Below are 21,996 nucleotides of genomic sequence, written 5' to 3'. Positions count from 1 at the left end.
AACAAATTCATGGAGAACTGCTCTTAGACAGTTTATAATAAAATTCCTAAAACGATAATGAAAAAAACAATTATTTCAAAATAGGTTTCTCGTCAGAAACCAGGGTCATGAGAAGAAAATGGGAAAATACCTTTAATGGGCTGAAAGAAAAAACTGAGCCTACAATTCTACCCCGTGGGTGCATGCGTGCGTGCATGCGTGTGTGTGTGTGTGTGTGTGTATACACTTCAAGAATGAAGACAAAATAAAAGACATCTCAGATACTGAAAAAGAAATGATTAGTAAATGATCTGTACTTTAAAAAAAAATGGCAAACTGTTCTTTAGGCTGAAAATTTAATAATAAACAAAAATTTGTTTCCTAATACGGACACTCCAGTTAAAAGGCAAAGTCAGAGTGAATGAAAAATCAAGATTCCACTATATGTTACCAACAAAGAACACACTTTAAGGATCAGGCAGGTGAAAAGTAAACAAAGAAAAAGGTAAGCTGCAAGAATTGAAAAGTCTGGAATGGCTACATTAGTATCAAACATAAAATAGACTTATACACAACACTGTCAGGGATAAAGAGAAATTTCATAATAATAGAGCATCAAAATATAGAAAGCAAGAAACTGAGATAATTAAAAGATAGAAAATTCTGCAAATAGTGATTTTAACACCTCTTGCTCACCAATAGAGTAAAACAAAAATAAAATACAGCAAAGACAAAGAAGGCAGAACAACACTGTAAGTCATATTGATCTGTATTTAAGAACACTATATTGAACAACAAAAGAAAGGACATTATTTTCAAGTGCACATAATACATCACCAAGATTATACATACATGCATACATACACACACACACACACACATAGCACTATAAAACAAGTCACAACAAATTTAAAAACGATGAGATTATACTGGGTTCTCTTATCACAAATAAATTAGAATTTTTTCAAAAAAAAAAAAAAAAGACACATCTGGGGCCTCCCTGGTGGCGCAGAGGTTAAAGACAGTGCAAGCTCTCGCCAGCTACTGCAACAAGAGTTCGAGTTTGAGCCCAGGCAGCCAGGGAGCAACCCACATGGCGCAGCAGACCTCTCCTGTCTTGCCCACTGCTCCCCTCAGCAGTGTATTTCAGTGTATCTGCCTGTTCTACTCCCCACTCTTATCTCTGGTGAATCCTCTCACCCACTGCATCTCTGGCCTGTACCCCAGTTCTTGTATACATACATACATACATACATACATACATACATACATACATAAAATAAATCTTAAAAAAGACATCTAGGAAAATGACAAATAAATGAAAATTTTAAGTACCTCTAAATAATGTGTGATTCAAAGAAGAAGTAACAAGAGAAGTTACAAAACTAAATAAGCTGAACTGAATGAAAACAAAATGCCACATATCAAAATTAGTTTGCGTGAGCAAAAGCCGAGAGGTATTTGTATTAGAGGAAAAGATTTATATTAGAAAAAAGAGTCTGAAATCAATGAAAATTAGAAGTTAGAGAATAAAAAGTAAAGTAAACCACAAAACGAGAAAGGAAATAGTAAATTAGGTGAAGGTGGAAATTGATAAAATAGAAGACAGCAACATTTAATAAAGACAGAAGTCGGTTCCTTGAAGTCAACAAAATTAACAAAAATCAAACAATTCGAGGAAAACTGAAAAAAAAAAAAAACCCAAGCAATTTCAATATTGGGAATGACAAGGGGGTTAGTACCATAGATGTACATACATTAAAACGATTAACAAATTAGGGCCTCCCTGGTGGCACAAAAGGTTAAAGACACAGCACTATCAAACTGTTGCCGCCACTGCAGCACCAGTTCAATCCCCACCAGCCAGGGAGCTGATCCACATGATGCAGCAGACCTCTCCTGTCTCGCCTACTGCTCCCCTCAGAAGTTTATTTCAGTAGATCTGCCGTTCTGCTCCCCACACTCTATTGTGAATCCTCTCACACACCACACCAGTTCTTGTATGCATAAATATACCCCAGTTCTTGTATGCATAAATAAACAAATCTTTTTAAAAATGATAACAGATTATGAAAATAAAGCCAACAAATTTGATGCCTTAATTATTTTTCTACCCACCTTGGGCCTCTTTTCTTAAAGACCCCTATAAAACTCGTTCCACTAAGATAAGGGAGTAAGCCAAAAATAGAGAAAACCTTAGAATTAAAGAAATAGAGGATCCCACACAGCAAACCAATGAAGGAAAAGGCCTGACAGCCGTGCAGCAGCCCTAGAGAACAAACAGTACAGGAGTACAAAGGGCTCTAGGACGAATATCTTTGAAAAACAAAACTAAGGAACTAGTAATTATCTGATGCATTTGATCATGCAAAAATATATGGCTGAAAAGCAAATTTTGAAAAATCATCAGATAGGCAAAGAATTAACAGTAGGTATACAAAAATAAAAAGAAACAAAAATTAGGCAACTCCGTGAAAAAGCTGTGTAAAATACACCACTTGACTTGGTAAGGAACAATATCTTCATTGTCAAAATTGTAATACTAACTGCTGATTTATCCAAAAAAAAAGGTGCTTTTCATACCATTTAATCTCCCAGTTCCATAATATACCGATAGGTATCATACAGTCTTATTTTATTTTTATTTTCTAGTTACGAAAGCTATGGCAGCATAGTTAAGCCAACTGAGTCAAGGTTACAGTACTTGCAAGTGAAGAGCTAAGATAAGAACCCAAGTGATCATAATCAACAAAGAGAAAGCAGGACATATAAGAAAGGAAAGTAAAATTAATATATAAAAAATAGTTGTGAGCATGTGTGTGTGTTTGTGTGTTCTAGAAATAAATCACTTAAAAGTCATTTTCTTTTCAGGAGAAAGGTTGGAACACAAAGTATAAAAAAGGAAATTGCTGTTTCTCATGTTCTTTGATACTTTAGTTTTTGAATCTGTATACCTGTATTATTTTGATTTTTAATTTTTCTTTTTAGATTTACTTATTTATACAAGAGCGGGGGTACAGGCCAGAGGCACGGGAGGGTGAGAGAATCCACAAGAGACAGAGTGAGGAACAGAACAGGCAGACGGACCAAAAACACTGCTAAGGGGAGCAGCAGGAGAGATAGCAGAGGTCTGCCACGCCATGTGGGTATCTCCCTGGCCAGCCAGGAATCGAACCCTCACTGCAGAGGCTGCAGACAGCCCCACAGTACTGCATTCAACCCGCTGAGCCACCAGGGATGCCCTTGATTTTTTTTTAAAAAAAAGCACATGCTAGTCAAAGAAAACGTGCCTAGAAGCTGAATCCAGTCCACTGAATGACTGCTGACTTGTGGGCTTTCAAAAATCAGCAGGGTTCACATACTAGCTCAGTGACAACTAGACTCATGCTATGCCATCTGTGCCCCCCCATGTCTGGCACCACCATGAATAAAAGAAAGTTAATTATAGTGAAATTTCTATTTCCCAGGATCTTCAATGTATTTAACCCAGCTGATATGTTTACAAGTAATAAAATAAAATCCTTCCTCCTCTAAGCTTTGCTGCATAACCTTGAGCTGATCCTCCCTCAGACAGTCTTGTATAAAAGGATGAAGTTTAACTTCATTTTTTAAAAAATAATCATTAAGTACAAATGCACTGTTTTCCTTCTTTCCACAGGCAGACTAAGTAACTTAATTGTGGCTAACTGCCTTACCAATGAAAGCCACAAGCCAGAAGAGGAATTACGTGGAAAAAAAAAAAATCAGAATTCATGTAGACAGATTCATCAGCACCACTATAAAAGCAAAGTACATACCCTAATTCTGAACATCAAGAATATCAACACCATATAGGCTAGGTAATGCACTGTTAGTTTTTACACAACAGAACTCTGAAAAACTGTTCACTTTACTATGAAAGAACCTCATCTATGTACTGTGAGATCATTTAGAAAAGGCATTCCATCTATTTCTTCTGATGTGGGCCCAAAACTATGCTGTACACTATTACAAAAAAGGCATATCTAAGCTCTACTTTCTAATGAGTTTACAACCCAGCAGGGGAAAACACCATGGAAAAAAGATTATGCTAGGGATTAGTGCACAATAATGTTAAAAGAGCAGAAAGAAATTGAAAATGATGGGAAACGGGAGGGGATGTAGAGACTGCAGGAAGGTTTTCTGGAGATAACATCTAAGTGGATCTAAATTAAGAACATAAATTAGCCTGGAAGAAGGAAGGAGAATAGAGAAAATGGGAATTTGTGTTACTGTTATTATGCAAGAAGACAAGAAAGAACAAGGCTCAGAGTGGTGGTTCGAGAAGGATAAGAGGTATCACAATTCAAAATACAGTTCAAGTGTGCAGTTCAGTAACAAATGAAGCAGGTGACATATGCAAGAGATCCCTGTTCTATCAGGTTACAAACAAAAACTTACAAGGGTCTCAAGTGTTATTTCAAGACCCTTTCCCTTTGGGGAAATCATTCAAAAAGTCATACTAATAAAAATGAAAACTCTACCCAGATGAGAAAAAAATGTTCTCTAAAAACTGTCACTACTGGATTTCTGCAATTCGACATCCAACAGAAGTCCTTAAGACCCTCTGGATTAAAGAGGTTTTAATCCTTTTACATAGCAAAATAGTTTATAACTTCAAAGTCTCTGTCCAAACAGCACAATTTCTTTACATATTAAGGGCAATTCTGGAAAAACGTCATCAATGAACTAACCACAGCACATTCCTAAACTTCCAAAATATTAAATTGTTCATGCTCAAACAAATCTTAAAAGCAAAACAAAACCTTTAAATAATCTGATAGTAAATCTTACACTACTAGAGCATTTCCCAACTTGTTTTTGGCAAGTCTTTAACAGGAATTTTCCCACACCTTAATTCCAGTTAAATGATCAAACTTTTGTAAGGAACCATGATAGCAAGTGATGAAAACATAGACACAGGATGATTTACAAACATTTGGTCAGCAAGTCAGCCTTAATTACAATAATCTTGTCAGCAAAATTACATTAAATATCAACAGAATGTACACTATAGTCATTCAAACCTAAGTAAGGTCTACATACACAGACGATAATAATGAGTTTACAACCTATATACAGACACGTATGTATACATTCTATAGGTGTGTAGGTTCACAACCTACACACACACCTATATACAGACATGTATGTATACATTCTAAAATAATGTGTCACTGATACACATACAAGCATACAATATTTTCAAATGTAGGGTCTGCTATTAAGGAAAGAACAAAAAGAAAATTGCTAAAATTGCTAAAGTAATCAATATAAAGCAGGCAAAGAAAAGCAAAGTAAAACCCACAACTCTACCATGAATTAAGGCACTAAGCAGGTCTACTGCCCATGGTTTCATGGGTTACTAAGGGACACCATTCGTATATGAGATAGAAAGGCACTAAACAGTAACCGCTAAGCTGAGGGGTAAAACCTACAACCACCACCACCTAAGGACAAGTCTCAGTAGCAACGCATTACTCATGCATTCATTCTTATCAAACACTTCCTAACTAAGTGCTTGCCATATGCCAGGTACTAAAAGACCTAGCAAGTAACAAGACAAGACAAAAATATCATTCTCATGAAGCTTACTTGTGTGTGTGGTTGGGGGGGGGGGAGTGTGGAGGTGAGTAGCAGAAAACAAAAAAGCTAAATATTTGCCTATCAGGTGGTGACTAAATACTACAGCTAAAAACTAAAGCAAGAAATGGGACTAGAGAGTACTATACAGAGGTACAATGATTTTTAAATAGGGTAGTTAACAATGACTTCAATGAAGTCATCACTCCAACAGAATGAAGATTTCACTAGACATGAGAAAGTGTGATTCTCAAGAGAATTTTATACTCTATTCCACTGGCCATTCACTCTATCCCAGGTCCAGTGACAGACAAGGTTCCTACTTGATTACCAAGAACAAGTGATGAAAACCACCTTACCACATTCCTTAGTGTTTACTGCAAGGCTGGGTGACATAAAAAATTCTGGAACATGTAAAAGTTTTAGGCTTATAGGAGAGACATACGTTTATCATTGACTTCAGGGGTGGGGCAAACTACAGTTAAGAGGCCAAATCTACCCACCATCCGTTTTTGTAAATAAAGTTTTATTGAAACACAGTCAAATTTGTTTACATAATGGGTATGGAAACTTTTGCAACACAACAGCTTATGTGAGTAGCTGTAAACAGAGACCATATGGCTTACAAAGTCTAAAATACTTACATCTGGCCCTTATACTAAAAGTTTGCTGGTCCTAATCTAAACCATCACTACCCTCCAAAACTATTTTCAGGACCATCTTCATGAGCAACAAAGGGACCCACCTCAGGAAGGCTCCATGCTTGAAGTTTATGCTCTGTGTGGTCACTATCTTCAAATTCTTAATAATTTTACCTTTGAATATGAGTTTTATATGTGAACTCAAAGAGACAATGGAGCATGGAACTTCTGTTCACAAGCTGTCAATCTCCCCAGGAAGAGTTTCTGGTCAACCAAAATCCCAAGGATCAGCTTAAAACTGCAATCCTTACCCCTTGACTAGAGAGTAACAAGGCAGTAACCATCCTACAGCAGGCTGGCATTCCCATGACACATTCAGCAGACAAACCAGCAGGGCTTCTGCTCTATTGCCAATTCAGGTATCACGCATAACCTATGTATACATATTGTATAACCTATGTATACATAGGTTATACATATTGTATAACCTATGTATACATAACCTATGTATACATATTGTATAACCTATGTATACATATTGTGGCGGTCACAATCCCTTGGAGGTCATGTGCTGTGGGTTGGAAGAGGAGGCCTGTAAGAAGGGAAGATAGACTTCTATTCCAGGTCAGGGCCCCACATTTTCATTAGGCCTTGCAAATTCACGTATACTTCCAAGAAACAATTACAAACAACAGATAAAAGTTCTAATCACTATCAAATTCAACAAAATTACTTCTATGTTTTGGCCTCTTATCCAGTCATCCCCTTCATCTTCATCTTCCTCCGACTACAGTTTTCTTCATATTTCTTAGACAAACTCATTTCCACCACAGGCCATTATCACACTTGTACTTGTAATAATCATCAACTGGGATGTTGCAGTAGTGTCTCAGCTTGACTGTCACACATTCAGAATGATGGAGTTCCCAGATTATCCTGATTCCAATCTACTGAAGACTCAAATTAACTGATGTCACATCCAAAGTGGCCCCCATCAACTTCTTCCTTCCATGTCTGTGCATACCTCTCCCTTACTGAAAGATGGAGTTTATTTCCTCATCCTTTGAATCTGGGCTGGTCTTACGTTTGTTTTCACCAATAGAATGAAGCAGTAATGACAGTTCAGACCTTTAAGCCCACACCGCCTATACCTCATTTTTCTTATCTGCCAAATGGGGATCATGACATGTATCTACTTCATGGAAGTGCTCTAAGAATTAAGTGCATTGTTGTGTGCAAAGCACTGAGCAGAGCTCTCAGCATATTCCAGACTTACTGCAAAGTCACTATTGTTCTATTATTGTTATTTTATTATTAACAAAATGAATTTATTCCATCAACCTGCTTTATTGTCTTCAAAGCACCTACCTCAACCTAAAAGTAAGCATATTTGTTTATCAGTCTCTCCTCCACCTAAGTACAAGCCATGAAACAAGAACTTAACCATCTTGTTCACCAGCACCTAAAGCAGAATTAGGCAGGAAGAAATAATAAATTATTACACTTGAAGAAATAAATGAATTATAGGATCTTTGTTTCATAGTTAATCCAATAATATAAAAAAAACTGCTCCCATGATTTTTCTTGAGCACTCAAAACACAGAATAAGCTATCTACTGATAATATGGTATTTTCATGATATAATTCTAATGCATTTACTTGTTACTGTGCAAATATTAAGCCATTACTAAAATATGTACTGCTCAGATATACCTAAGTGATGCATCATGCAGGTGTGCTAGAATATATACTCACTTGTGTAATTTTTTTTAATGAGCTGTACTCAATCAAATTAATCACAGATTTAGTTAATATCACTACATTCACAGAAATTGCCAAGACAAACATTAATATGTGGTCCATTCAAAAATAAAATACCCTAAAGACAAACCACCATAGTCTTCAAAATGCAGAAATTTGTTATAAAACACGCTTGAGTGTGAATATGCAATTACAAATTTTTTAAAGTTTAAAACTTATTCAAAGATGAAATAAAAATCAGACAATCACAAAACCCCGAAGCACCTCTGAAGAAAAGCATTAGCCACCAAGCACAAAAGCACACAAAAACATAATTTAGTATAATAGCTACTCCAAGCATTATGATTCTCAATTTTTCTTCTGCCTTCATGTAGGTGACAGATATAAGAAACTCACCCTGCCCCCTCTGCCAAGAATAGTTTAGTAGGAATTCTTACATTTAAGAACAGAATTTTATCAGGCAAACAAAACAAGAGGAGACAAGAAACAAATGTTACATGTTAATCTAGAGAAGAGAGAACAGGTTGGGTTGAAGAAGTGATAAGTAGGTCCTGCTATAGACTACATCAGTTAGTGCATACAATTTCAGAGAACAGACTATTTAATATTTAAACATGACACTACACAGTTATGCAAGTTTCATGGCACTACACAGTTACGCAAGTTTCATACAAGGAACTGTGTGTTAACTACAGAAACACAAACTCAAAAATACACTAAAGTACTTAAAATCAAAAAGAGCAACACCACCAAAATTGCGAAGCAACCAAAAATTTCATACATTGTTGGTAGAAGGAAAATAGTACAACTACTTTGGAGAAGAGTCTAACGCATCTTCTAAAACTAAACATATATCTACCCTACTATAAGAAATTCCACCCAAGAGAAATGAAAATGTAAAAATTATTTATACAAGAATATTGTGAAGAATTTTATCCATGATAGCCAAAAATAGGAAATAATCCAAATGTACATCAACAAAGAATAAACAAACTGTAATGCAGTCATATGATTTATATGATGAAATGCTATTTGGCAATAAAAGGGATGTGCTGCTTATATACACAATAATAGGGCTCAACCTCCAAAACCATACAAGGTAAAAGAAGCTCTGCAATCATTCTAGAATAGGCAAAAGTAATTTCAAGTGAAAAAAAATCAGAACCACCAGGGGGTAGGAATGGACAGAGAAGGATCATAAGGGAACTTTCATTTCAAGGATGATAGTAATGGTCTATACATCCCAGCCTAGTAAATTTTTATAAGGTGCAGATATATATCTGGCTTTGTAGGCTCTGCCTCAAATACTCAATTTGGCCATTACAAATGAAAGTAGCAGTTGTTTTACAATAAAACTTTATTTACAAAAATAGTAACTCACTGATCCCTGTTCTGTATTTACCTGGGTTTATGCATTTATCAAAACTCATTCAACAGACCATGTAAGACTTGTGCATTTCACTATGTACCAGTTTTACCCTAAAAAAGAACCATAAAAAAAATACTAAACTCGAGACTAATAAGCATGCAGTTTATAGTTTGCAGTATGCTGACAACTGCAATTTACTTTGAAAGCATTAAAAAATAAGACAGATTACAATAACACAAATACAGCAAACTATTTGCAACTACAGACCATATATTTCGCCATACATATACATTTTTTTTAAAGATTTGAATTTTTTTAAAGATTTATTTATTTATACAAGAACTGGGGTACCGGCCAGAGGCGCAGGAGGGTGAGAGAATTCACCAGAGACAGAGCGGGGAGCAGAACAGGCAGACAACCGAAAACATTGCTGAGGGGAGCAGCAGGCGAGACAGGAGAGGTCTGCGGTACCATGTGTGTATCTCCCTGGCCAGGCAGGAAATCGAACCCGCGTGCTGCAGAGGCTACGGACAGTTTCACAGCGCTGCGCTCAACACACAGCACCACCAGGGAGGCCCCATATATATACATTTGTAGACCATGTACATATGGGAATTAACTGTACAAGTCTTTCAAACTTTCTAAAATTTGAAAGTTTTAACATTAAATAAGGAGGGAGGAATTCAAAAAGGGACAGTGAAGTTTTTGAGCAAAGAAATAAAAATCAATTTATAGTCCATAAATATAATTTACACCATGTAAATGATACACTAAAGAAAGGGTAATCAGATGAAGGAAGAAAGTGGTAAGTAGTCTATTACAATAATACATGCTATGGAATGCATCACCATTTAAGAAATACAAACTGAGTTCACAAAGAGGATAAAAGTCAGAGAAGAGCAGAATTATTCTTGGTATCAGGAATTAGGAAGATGGTTCAAGGAGAGAGTTCAGTGTAGATGTAACAGAGTAGTCAAGCAAGACCAGAACTGAAAAGTACCTATTAGATTAAGCAATGGCACCCATGATGATGCAAATGAGGTGTGGTAAGAATATAAATCAGATAAACAATACTGGTAAGTTAAAAAGAAACAAACAGTAAAGATCAAAGGAATCAAGTTGGACCAAAAAATAAAAAAAAAATAAAAAGAGAATAACTCAAGAGTAACAAAGATAGCAGTATTTCTTTAAAATGAAAAATAAAAGTAAACTACTGCACCTAAAAATCACCATATATAGTATCTCTTCCACAATATGTGCTATTGGTTAAGATAGTCTATCATGGGCCTGGAATGTCCCTGCATATTCTTGCTGAGTATGACATAGTTTATCCATTTCCTGATACAGAGAGGATTCTTGAAATAAGTCACACAGGAGCAAAGAAGGTTAAGGTTACAACAATATTTAACTAACCCAACCAGGGAGAGGGAGGAGATCAACTAGTTTGTCTGCTGTTTGCTATACTGTTCACTGCTTGCTTTAAAAAAAAAAAAATGCTGTACCCTTAGTCCTGAGTTCCTGAGTTGTAAACTACTACCTGCACCCATCACCCTCAAGGGACCTGGCTGCAAGGAAAAACTATACAATGCAGATTCATGTGATTCCTTGCTGAGCTGTAAGTAATGTCATTTCTTTCTTACCTCCACATTTGTTTCTGCCAGTAAGGATGAAACATTAACAGGCTAATTAGCTTGCAATATGGCAAAATCACACCTTAAGACTTTTCTGTTCTTGGTATGTACAACAAAGTACTAGCTGACAATCACATAATTAAACAAAAGAGGAGGCCTAAACACGTCACCAGCAAAAACTGAACTACATATATTTTAGTTTATTTGCCTCATGTTAGTCACAGTATTTATCAGGTACTTATATCTACACTGTATCTCTTACATATATTAAAGTTACTTCTCACAATAATCCTAAGGAGATAGTTACTAATATGAGGAAACTGAGCCCTCAAGAGGCTAAATAACTATGTCAAAGGCTCATAACTTGTAAACAACACAATCCAGATGTAAGTCCAGATGAAAACTTGTGCTTTTTAACCCTTAATAGTCAACCTCCTATCCAGCCAATTTATTAGGGGCAACTCTAATTTTCCGGATAATAAAGCTAAGTATTGAAACGTTAGCAGTACAAATATTTTCTTATGTTCATGAGAAACAGTAACATTTAGAAAATGTTAATATACTATTTTAAATTTTTTAATCTGTGATCAAAATTTAGGATGAGCTAAACAAATATGATCCATGTCTTTAATGCAAAATTTCTCATGGTTTTAATAGGCAAATAAATATTTATAACATAATAACATATACTATATTGATATAAAATACATATTATAAATGCACTATAATAATGCTTATATTAGATCTAATATAACATTATGCATCTATTATAAATCTTACAAGAACTTCTATTATCAAAATTCCAGGATAAAGTTTGGGAAAATACTGCTACAACCAACACTGCCTATTTAATGCCTTTGAAATTTTAGTAGACAGCTAGGTACAATACATAATCCTTTAAAACAGAGAACATCAAAGTTAGAATGTGGCCTAACAGCTCTAAACCAAGTAAACTACTTGAGTTTGGCAACACTGCTCACTTCCTACCAAAGGAAACTGATTTTCCCATAACACAGTGACACTACATAACATACCTGGCTTTTTCAGAATGGTAACAATCAAAGTTTTTTGTAGCTCTATGTTTTTTATACACTGCTCTATTCAAAAAAATTTAGACACTTTTAACAATGAAGAAGACAAAGCAGGTTCCACATAGAGCTGGCACATTTGTTAAAGGTAGTCATTCTGATGCGCTGCGGATCACTACTAACTTTCCAACATGGAAAGCTACATTTTACCTCTTTTCACCTGGGGATAAACTAACACTGATCCTAAGTATACCTCCCCATGTCTTAAGTCATCTCTAAACATTTAGCAACTGGAGTTGCTGAATGCTCAAGTTTACTAATCATTCAGAGCTTTGAAAATAAAATACTGAGCTAAAATCAGCCACACAACAGTTGCGCCCATCATATAATCCAGAGCTACAGACTGGGCCCAATTCAGCTGCTTCTCTTTCATGTACCTAGATTGAGATACTGACCGGACAGTCCAAGTGTTATACTAGACAGATGAAATTACTATATAATTACACAGTTTTAGGAATTAAAATTCTAATTTAAACTGTGCTAAGATTCTCACATTTTGCCTTACTAGGAAAACAAATTGATGTTCTACCTATTTAAAGTATTATCATCAGCAGGACTGATTTTTGCCCTCTGTGCTAAAGGACTGTCTCCACCCATTCAAAGTCGATGTAGGACACATCTCCAGTATGAAATAAAGGAGGCAATTATGATACAGTACACTTATTTTGAAAGGAGTTGTAGAAAAAAAGAAAATATCCTAAGACTGAGTGCAAATTTCAGTATTTTGGTATTAGGAATTCTGTAAAATAATAATTAAATCAAGTCATCTTAACTACTAAAAGCAAACGTGGCAATGTATCACTGCTGCTACATCAGTTCATCAGCTCTCGTATGAGTAAGAATTCGGCTGCATGAGAATACAGCTGGATGAGGATGTGGCTGATTCTGATAAACAAACCTCCTCAAGAGAAAGAATTCAAATTAGCTAATGACCATGAAGAGAAGAAGATTAGAAAAAAATAAGTTAAACTGGTAATGAAATTCAAAATTTACCTATAGCACTTTACTTTTGTAACATTTCCAAAAATACGTGTATCTTTAAAAAAAACATTCAAACCAACAGAAGTGTATACACAACTTAAAAAACGTCTTCCATACTAGCAGCAAATCATTTAAAATGCTCCAATAAATTTTGACAGAATTCAGAATAAAGATCATTTGGAGGTTTTACAAGATGTAAACGTAAACTAGATAAAATGAAGGGTCACGATCTTTTTCCTTTGAAAAATGCAAACACATACATTGGAATCTCGTCTTTCAATATTCTGAAATTGTCAAAAATGCACTTACTAGTTGAATTTCTTAGTTCACATGTTTCACATGTACAAAGAGATTGCAAAGGTGAACTCTGCACTAATATATCTACATTTCACAAACAGTACAAAAATTTTACGAACAGTGCTAGTAATTGCACCTTCAAAACTGCCTATTACTTTTCTTCTCTCCCTCGGTAAACAGGTTTAACTAAATGACCACCTGAAAGTTTCTAGAAGAGCATGCTACGGAATGCAAAAGAACAGTTCATTTTTTAAATAGAGTTTTCAATAGAAATCCCCAATGACACCACCAGAATTAACACTAAAAGGGAAAAAAGGTATAAAAAAGGGCCTTGAAAATACAGAACAATTTTCACTCGCTTCAAGTTACAATGGTTTCTATGTTGGCACCGTAAGACCTCGTATTTTACGATAACACATTTTTCAAACAAGACTGGTATGCTTTCTGGCAAAACTTTGTTTTACCAGGAAAAAAAAAAAAAGTGGGGGAATGGAAAAAAGAACAGTCACTTTCAAAACTAACAAAATGGAAAAGGACAACATGACAAGGTGAACTAGAACTGAGAAACGAGAGGAGTCCCATGAGTACTATCTACAGCTGAACAAATTTCAACCTCTTTCTTCCTAAATCCCCATTTTTTACCCACGCCCCCAGGTTCGAGGTGCTCACCTCTCCCCGCCTCCCCACCCCGTTTGTGACGGCGATCACCTTCCCGCAGGTAAGTGGAGTCAGCACCGTCTGCAGTAAACAATCCCCTGGAATGTCTCAGAGGTGACTGGGTCAGGGAATGGTTAGAAAGAATCAGGAATGTGAGCAATAAAACAGATTTCTGCATGGGGGTGGGGGGTGGAGGGTGTCTCCCTGCGGGGACGAGGCCGCAGGAGAGGGGTGCAGAGCTAGGACTTTGGGGCGCAGGGACGCAATGACAGGCAGGCTCCACTGGAGAGGTGGGAAGGACGCAGCTCCGGCCAGGAGCCCCCAAACAACGCCGCCAGCACGTCGCCTCCGTGAACACCCGGCGGGAAGGACTCGGGGGCACGGAGGGGGGCACGGAGGGGGACACGCAGGGGGACACGCAGGGGGACACGCAGGGGTCCCGGGCGGCGCGGGGGCGGGGGCCGGGAACTCACCACCTGGTAGCGGCCGGTCCCCGGCTGATGATGATCCATCCTGCCCGGCTCGGGATCCGGCTTCCCAGCCGGCGAGTCCCCTCGGCGCTCGGCCCCCTCGGCCACCCCGGTCCACGACGTCGGCGCCGCGGCGCCCCTTCCGCCTCCGGTTCTTCCGCCGCGGTCGCCCGGCGGGGCCGCCTCACTTCCTGTCGCTCCCGCAGCGGCCGCGGAGACCTCCGCGCCGACCGCCGCTCGTTGGGGAAGCTCCGGGGCGCCGCGAGCACCACTGAGCATGCGCGGGGCGGCGGCGCATGCGCCCCGCGTTCTCCGGCGGCCCATCCGCCCCGCGAGTGGGAGGAAATGGAAAAGTGAGCCCAGGCCGGGGGCGCGGGCTCGGTTGTCAGCCCGTCGGCGGTAGGCGGTGGCCAAGGGAGCGGAAAGAATATGTAACCGGCCTTGATCGGCCTTTTCTATTGGGCGGCTTTCGTGCAGGCACCGGCAAGTGCGCAGTCATACCTGCCGACCAAAGTCGAGGTGGGAGGGGACGCGTTCCTAGAACACCGGAGGGCAGGTCACCGGCTTACTCAACATTTCGCCTGATTAGTCACCCGTCCTAGGAAAACGCAGGGAGACTTGTCTCTGGGACATTCCTAAAACGCTTGTTCAAAACCATTAGTGACTTAAGGATATTAACCAAAAAAAAAAAAAAAAAAAATTCTGTCTCCCTCTTGGTGTAAGACTCTTCAGTTGACTCTTGTATCTCACCGAGGGGCGAGAACTCTAGGAGTCCTAGGTTATTGGAAGGAGACTAGAAAATAGTGCAGTGAAGTCGATTTTATCATACATCAGTAATTCTGAAGGATTTAATAGTAATGGATTACTTTGTGTGCAACGTTATAAGACGATCTCCATGTGTGATTGACCACACCAACGTGGCACAAAACATGTTCTTTCGCAAGTAGAAGAGAATGATGGAGCAGTGTAAAGTACCTTTTAATTGAAAGGCTTGTTTTTTGTACTCTGCAAACTATAATCCCACGTTTCTGGTCCAGCTATTTTATTTACTTCCCTCCTGAATATCCAAAGGAAATTCTGAGAATGAAGAAGGCCGCTGGATGAAACTGAACTGGTTAAAATAGCAAAAATACAATAAGGATGGGAACGCATTGAGAGATCATCAACTAAAAAATATGCTGTCCTTAGAGTATTATTCAAAGCATTGTCCAATTGTTCCTATTTTTGCCATCTTGACTCATTTAGTGGTAAAGAAAGGCTAACAAGATATGCTTAATTTCTTTAAACTTCCTTCTTCGACCAAATTTACTATATTTTAGATTCTAAAATAACCCTCATGTAACATTTTATTGGCATTATTGTGCAAGCGCTCACCCTCACAATTTCACCCCAAATGTTACCAACTTTTAATAATCAAAATAAGTCAGTATCTGCAAAATGAAATTAACTTCCTCTATCACTTTGGTCTATATAATTTACTTAGAATTTAATTTTACATGCACTTGCATTTTAACTAATCACTTATCTCTACTTGTTTTTCAAATGGACTGCTGCTCAGCTCAAAGGCTGTTTGTTTTTTCACACCCAGCACAGTACTGAGAACCTAAGACCTGGGAGAACCAAGACCTGACCTAAAACATCTTCATAAGGTAACATTCTGGATAAGGTAACATTCTTTCAATTCCACTCTCCTCCCAGGTTTTGTGAATGTTTTGCTAATGTAGCACAGCAGGTGACAAAATTCAAAATGGAAGTGTATTCTCAGTCAAGAGGGGCATAGGAAGAGTGGAAAGAGTTGATAATAAGAGAGTGCTGGGACAGAGCTACAGTAGGACTTGAGACATACAAGGACAGTGCCACCCATTAAAGGACAGGTCACTGCTGTGGATTTTCACCTGAGCTCACCATTGCAAGATCACCCAGGCTCAGGGAACAATGACAATAGGTTTCCTTAACAAAAAAAGAGTTCCTAAGGCCACAATGGCCATTTATCTCACCCATAAAGCATCCACAGTGTCTGTAAGTCCTAAACAAAAGGCTGCTCATTCAAGATGGCTCTGTCCCATCAATGAGGGCCTGGAGCTTGTGGCACGCTGGCAAGTAAGTAGCAGGCCAGGAACCAACTCACCACAGCTAAAGGTGCTGAAAGGTGGGCCACTGAGATGATACCACAGCAGCCCACAGCAACATTCTGCAGGATGGGATGGACAGCACTGGACAATGGACCAGATAGCAACAGAGCTAGCAATACCAAGAGGTAGTACTGGACAATCAGAAGTGATTAACAGGTTTCAAAAGGTGACCTAGACACAGAGTGCTGGCTAACCATCAACAGTGCTGGGTACCACTGCCAGTAATGCCGGTCACCACTGTTCACCAGGAGGCAGTATCAAAAATACCAGTGTTACAGCTTTTTCTGAGTTGTTGGCCTGCACCAACAATAAACAGCTCTTTGAGACACCAGCCCGGACCTTTGGTGCTCCTTTCAGATGATATCAGAGGCAGGGCGGGAGGGAGATGTAGTGGTGCCCTGCCTCTGCAGAGCTCTTAGGCTCTCTGCAAAGCTTTCAGTTTCTCTTCTTTGTTTGGAGGTCAGCTGCTAGATGTTTCTTTTTTCTTTGGAGGTAAGGAACAGAGTCGTTTTTCTTCAGAGGCCAGAAACAGAGTCCAAGTGAATCCTCAATTGGCACCTGCCCTACCTTACATCCTTCTTCAGGGTCTCCTACCTATAATCCTATGGTTGATTGAACCATTTAACACCAATCAATTCATACCTTGCACCTGATCAATCGATTCTATGATTTAGGAATCAAGTATGGAAAACTTGGTGCGTGTACAAAACTGGCCTGCCCTTACCTCAGGACAGGCTCATGGACTGGTGGGCTCCAAGGAGCATAGCCACAACTGGCCTCAGTGGGGCCTGAGGCCCACTGCACTGGTAGCCCTGCAATGGGGCCTGGTAAAACAATGTAAAGCGGGGTGTGCAGCAGTATGCAGTATGCAGCAGCACTGCAGAGTGGGCTCCCCTGGGAACCCCCATGTTGGCTCGAGATTCCTTAGGTAACTCTACTGCCTGCAGCTAGAGGCAGCCAAGTGTTGGAGCTGGCCCAGTGGGACCCCATGCTTCTCCCTGCATTCTTGAATGGGGGGTTTGATGCCCTGGGGTGCCATGGTAGGGGGACCACTGCTGTCCATCATCACTGCTAGCCTCTGCCTCAACCTGAATCCCAGTGGGGCCAGTGGTGGTGGACAGTAAGTGCCCATCACCCATTGTTGCTTGCACGTCCCACAAACAGCTGCTTCTGGCACGGGCAGAAAACCTCTATTGCTCTTCCAGTGATGAGGGTGCTTAAGTGGTGGTTGGAAAGAGCTAGCCTTGCTCCGCAGCTTGTGCTGCTTGCGTGGCTCCAGTTTCAATAACAGCAAAGAGAAACTGAGCCAGGGACAGTACTTGTGTTATATCACTTTGTCCTCACCACAGCTCTGTGGTGTAGGTCCATGTGTAATTCCTTTTCAGCAAATAAAGAATCTTCAGCAAACTAAAGCATAGAGATGTTAAGGAATTTGTCCAAATTCAAATCACTAGCAAGTAGACACAGACTCCATCCACCACTTCTTTTATATTAATTGTTATATTAAGCACTATAATATAATCCATTCTTAAAAAAAATCCTGTCTCTCCTTGTAGTCTACGACCATGTGAAACGTGTGCAAAAGCCAAAAAAATCGTGATGAATAGTTATGCATCACAAAGAGCCAACCTGACTTCCTAAGATCACACCTTCTCAATCTATATGAAACAAATGATTCTTTTTTCTTTTACATCATCCCCAAAAGAGACATTTTGAGCTCCTTTTGCCCTTTTCACTACTATGGCAGTGTGACCTGGACACAAGCAGAGGGCCTGACTTGTCCCACTAGGAGTAACTTAATTGACAACCTATAATATTTTGGTGTCCTAAAGAATGAGTGGTGGTACACTGTTATAAACTACCTCAAGTGGAATTCTAGAATTTTAATGCACTTTGCTAACACCTCTTGTTGTGACCTAATCCAGTCATTTCCAAAAATTGCACCACCCAAAATTTTACCACTGTCACACTGCAGTACTGGGCCAGACCTGGGATTTCCTGTCAAGAAGCACACACTGTCGAGGTATAAGGAATGTGATGAACCAACAGTCTCCAGCTGTTAGATTTGTCGTTTCAGCTTTTAAGGCAAGGTTATGCTATTTTCAGGGTAGCACCTGGCTCAGACTGAACAAGGCAGTGGGACAAATCTAGATGATTTTGTCTGACACTGTATCCCTTCAAGGTGTAATCTTTGCTTCAGAGCTTCCTGTTGAACTAGGAGAGACTATCCAAATGTTGTTCCTTTCACAGATGCTAATTCTCTAATAATTCTCTTGAATTCATACCTTCATATCAGTATCTGCTTCCTGGAGAACCTGACCGAGATAAGAACCAAGATATAAATCGAATATTGTTAATATTATCAAAAATGTGGTAAATGACAACTGCTCTTTCACAAAAATTGATATTTAATCTCTAGAATAACCCTCAGTAGCCTCCATTGTTATCATTTTCTCATGTGGACATAATATATCTACAGCTCTTCCCATTAAGAATGACCTTGATGGGCCTCCCCTGATGGCACAGTGGGTGAGTGCTGGGCTGTGAAGCTGCTCGCAGTCTCTGCAGCGCCTGTTCGATTGATCCCTGGCTGCAGGCGAGGGTCCCACAAGGTGCGCAGACCTCTCCTGCCGCCTGCTGCTCCCCTCAGCAGTGTATTTCGTCAGTCTGTCTGTTCTGCTCCCCGCTCTGGCTCTGGTGAATTCTCTCTCCCTCCAGCGCTTCTGACTGTACCCAGTGCTTGTATAAATAAATAAATCTTGAAAGAAAGAAAGAAAGAAAGAGAGAAAGAAAGAGAGAGAGAGAGAGAGAGAGAGAGAGAGAGAGAGAGAAAGGAAGGAAGGAAGGAAGGAAGGAAGGAAGGAAGGAAGGAAGGAAGGAAGGAAGGAAGGAAGGAAGGAAGGAAGAAAACCTGATGTTTATGTTCAAAAAAAAAAAGAATGACTTTGATGGGCCTCCTTAGTGGTGCAACGAGTTGAGCACTGCGCTATAAAGCTGTCCACAGCCTCTGCAGCATGAGTTCAATTCCCAGCCAGCCAGGAAGAAACCCACAGGGCATGGCAGACCTCTCCTGCTTCGCCCACTGCTCCACTCAGCAGTGTCTTTGATCCATCTGCCTCTTCTCTCCCACTCTGTCTCTGGTGAATTCTCTCACCCAGGTCTCTGACCAGTACCCCAGTTCTTGTACAAATAAATAAATTTTAAAAAAAGTTTTAAAAAAACCAAAGTATTAAAAAAAAATAATGACTTTGATGTTGTTCTATAGAGTGATGCTGTCAGATCATAGGAACTTATGTGCCTGGGACATACTTCCCATTGAGTATCCCTCCCACCTTTGAAGAAGCTGAACTGTTCCTGCTAGAGGTCAATTGATTTCTTAGTATCACCCATCCCCTCCTCTTACTTCTAGCAGTTAGGTATGCTGAGCAGCATAAACATATACATATACATACACAAACCCATACACACATATATATACACGCCAGGATTCTTGCAGTTGCCATCAGTGAAAGAGCAGTGCAAATGCCATTGCCAGCAAGATGATCAGCTACACAGGCCTATATCACAAGTAGGCAAATGCTCCAAAGTTTCCTTAATTCTTCAGGGATTTTAGTCTTTCATTAGTTCCTCAACAATATAGAACCTACAACATGAAAGTAGCTACTGATGTTAGTGTGATCATAGACCCTAATAGTTAATTGCATTTGGACTATGTGTGATTTTATTTCTTTACCTAGAAAATGTTTGAAACAGTTAACTGATATTCTTTATATAAAGATTTCTATCTCTACCTGATAAAATTTCACCAGCCATTATTTTCTAAATTAAATTCTAAAGTAGATTTTAGAGTATAAGAAACTGTTACTTGTCATTTTAGTGTATGAAAATAAGTATAATTATTACTCCAAAGTGTAATCAGTTACCATATATGTGGGTCTTTTAAGCAGTTTGTAGGCTTGGACCTCAGTTTAGTTTTTCAGTGTTCCTTATTTAACTGACCTGAGATTCCTAAAGTAAGTAAAATTCTAAAGTAAGGTAATTTGACAATCAGATATCTACTGATTTTCTCTCTCACTTTATTCTCACTCAGTCTATCAGAAGAAGCTAAAATACACCTAATGTTTTGTCAGGGTTCAATTGAAATAAGGGCTAAGAGAAAACATGTATTGAGATGATTTGCAGGAATTGCCTGTGCTATTATGGGTGCTAGTTAGGCAAGTCCAAAATCCATAGTGCTGGTCACCGGAACTCTGGAAGATGTCTAGAAGCTGCTGCCTACAGGCAGAATTTCTCCCTCCTTGGGAAAGACTCAATTCTGCTCTTTATAACCTTTTAGTTGATTAAATTGGGCCCACATTGAGTTATGGAAGAAAATTCCTTTATTTAAAGTCAACCAACTTTGGACCTTAATCGTATCTATAAAATATCTTCTCAGCAAAGCTTGAATTACTGTTTGAGTGAATAATTGAGGACACAGCCTAGCCAAGTTGATGCAGAAAATCGACTACCATATTTATTTAAATACTATAAGCTGAAATTTTCTCTATATAGTAAGCAAAGGATAAATAGAAAGAGAAACAGAAGAAAGGGGGGAGGTATCAGAGTTTTTAGAGATTAAAATAAATGCCCATATTTAAGAATTTCTTATCAGATTTATTTTATATGTATACTTTTATGTATGGAGGCACCATCACCAGGCCATAATGAGAAAAGATTTGAATTCCGATAAGCTGCATCTCAGTTCTAATTTATATTATACCTTTCATTTAATATTTATACCTTTCATTTTCCCCTTCCTTTGGACTTAAGTAATACCTGGGAGCAAATCAACAACCATTTTGCCTTAGGGATTACATATTTTAAATTGGACTAAACCAGGAGTTTATTAAATTGGTCTTTGCTTAACCTTGAGTACCAAAGGTTGTTTTTCAGCCATACTGAAGCAGGACTTTTTGTGCTATTTCTCTTCTTTTTTCTCTGCAAGTCTGATAATAATTCTCGTTATAGAACAGCAGGGCTGATACTGAATTATTTTGCCTATTATGACAGCCTTCTCTTGCCTAACTAGTGTATAATCATCATATAAGGAGACAGACACTGTATGTGTGTATGTGTGCCTGGGTATGTATATTAAAATGCCAGGAGAAAAAGTATCTTCTGTGCGTCAAAGTTTTCTTAGCATGTAATGATCACTTGCTCTCTCTCTTCCATAACAAAGAACTAGGTTTCATTTGTTTAAAAAAAAGTCTAACAAAATAGTACAACATTAACAATAAGTTTGCCATAAAATAAGGTCGCCTGATTTCAGTACTGAGATAAAGGTCATTCAAATTCTGGAGAAACAAAATGATGATGGTAATCAGATCAAGTAACATACAGTAGTCACCAT

The 21,996-nt window shown here is 38.8% G+C and overlaps 1 protein-coding gene across 1 annotated transcript in view; it reads right to left on the bottom strand.

The window, feature by feature from the left end:
* NDFIP2 (Nedd4 family interacting protein 2) overlaps positions 1-14,799 on the bottom strand; it is a gene marked incomplete at both ends in the record, with an annotated part of 52,846 nt that extends 38,047 nt beyond the window's left edge. Inside the window, one exon of the mRNA XM_084235380.1 lies at positions 14,479-14,799. Within this exon, the coding sequence (XP_084091506.1) occupies positions 14,479-14,799 (321 nt within the window). The remainder of the gene's footprint in view (positions 1-14,478) is intronic.
* Positions 14,800-21,996: the final 7,197 nt, after the last annotated feature.

The sequence above is a fragment of the Talpa europaea genome, assembly GCF_964194135.1.
Source record: "Talpa europaea genome assembly, chromosome: 6".
Classification (NCBI taxonomy): Eukaryota; Metazoa; Chordata; class Mammalia; order Eulipotyphla; family Talpidae; genus Talpa; species Talpa europaea.
The sequence above is the reverse complement of the archived record's forward strand: the minus strand, read 5'-3'. Positions and strand labels throughout refer to the sequence as shown.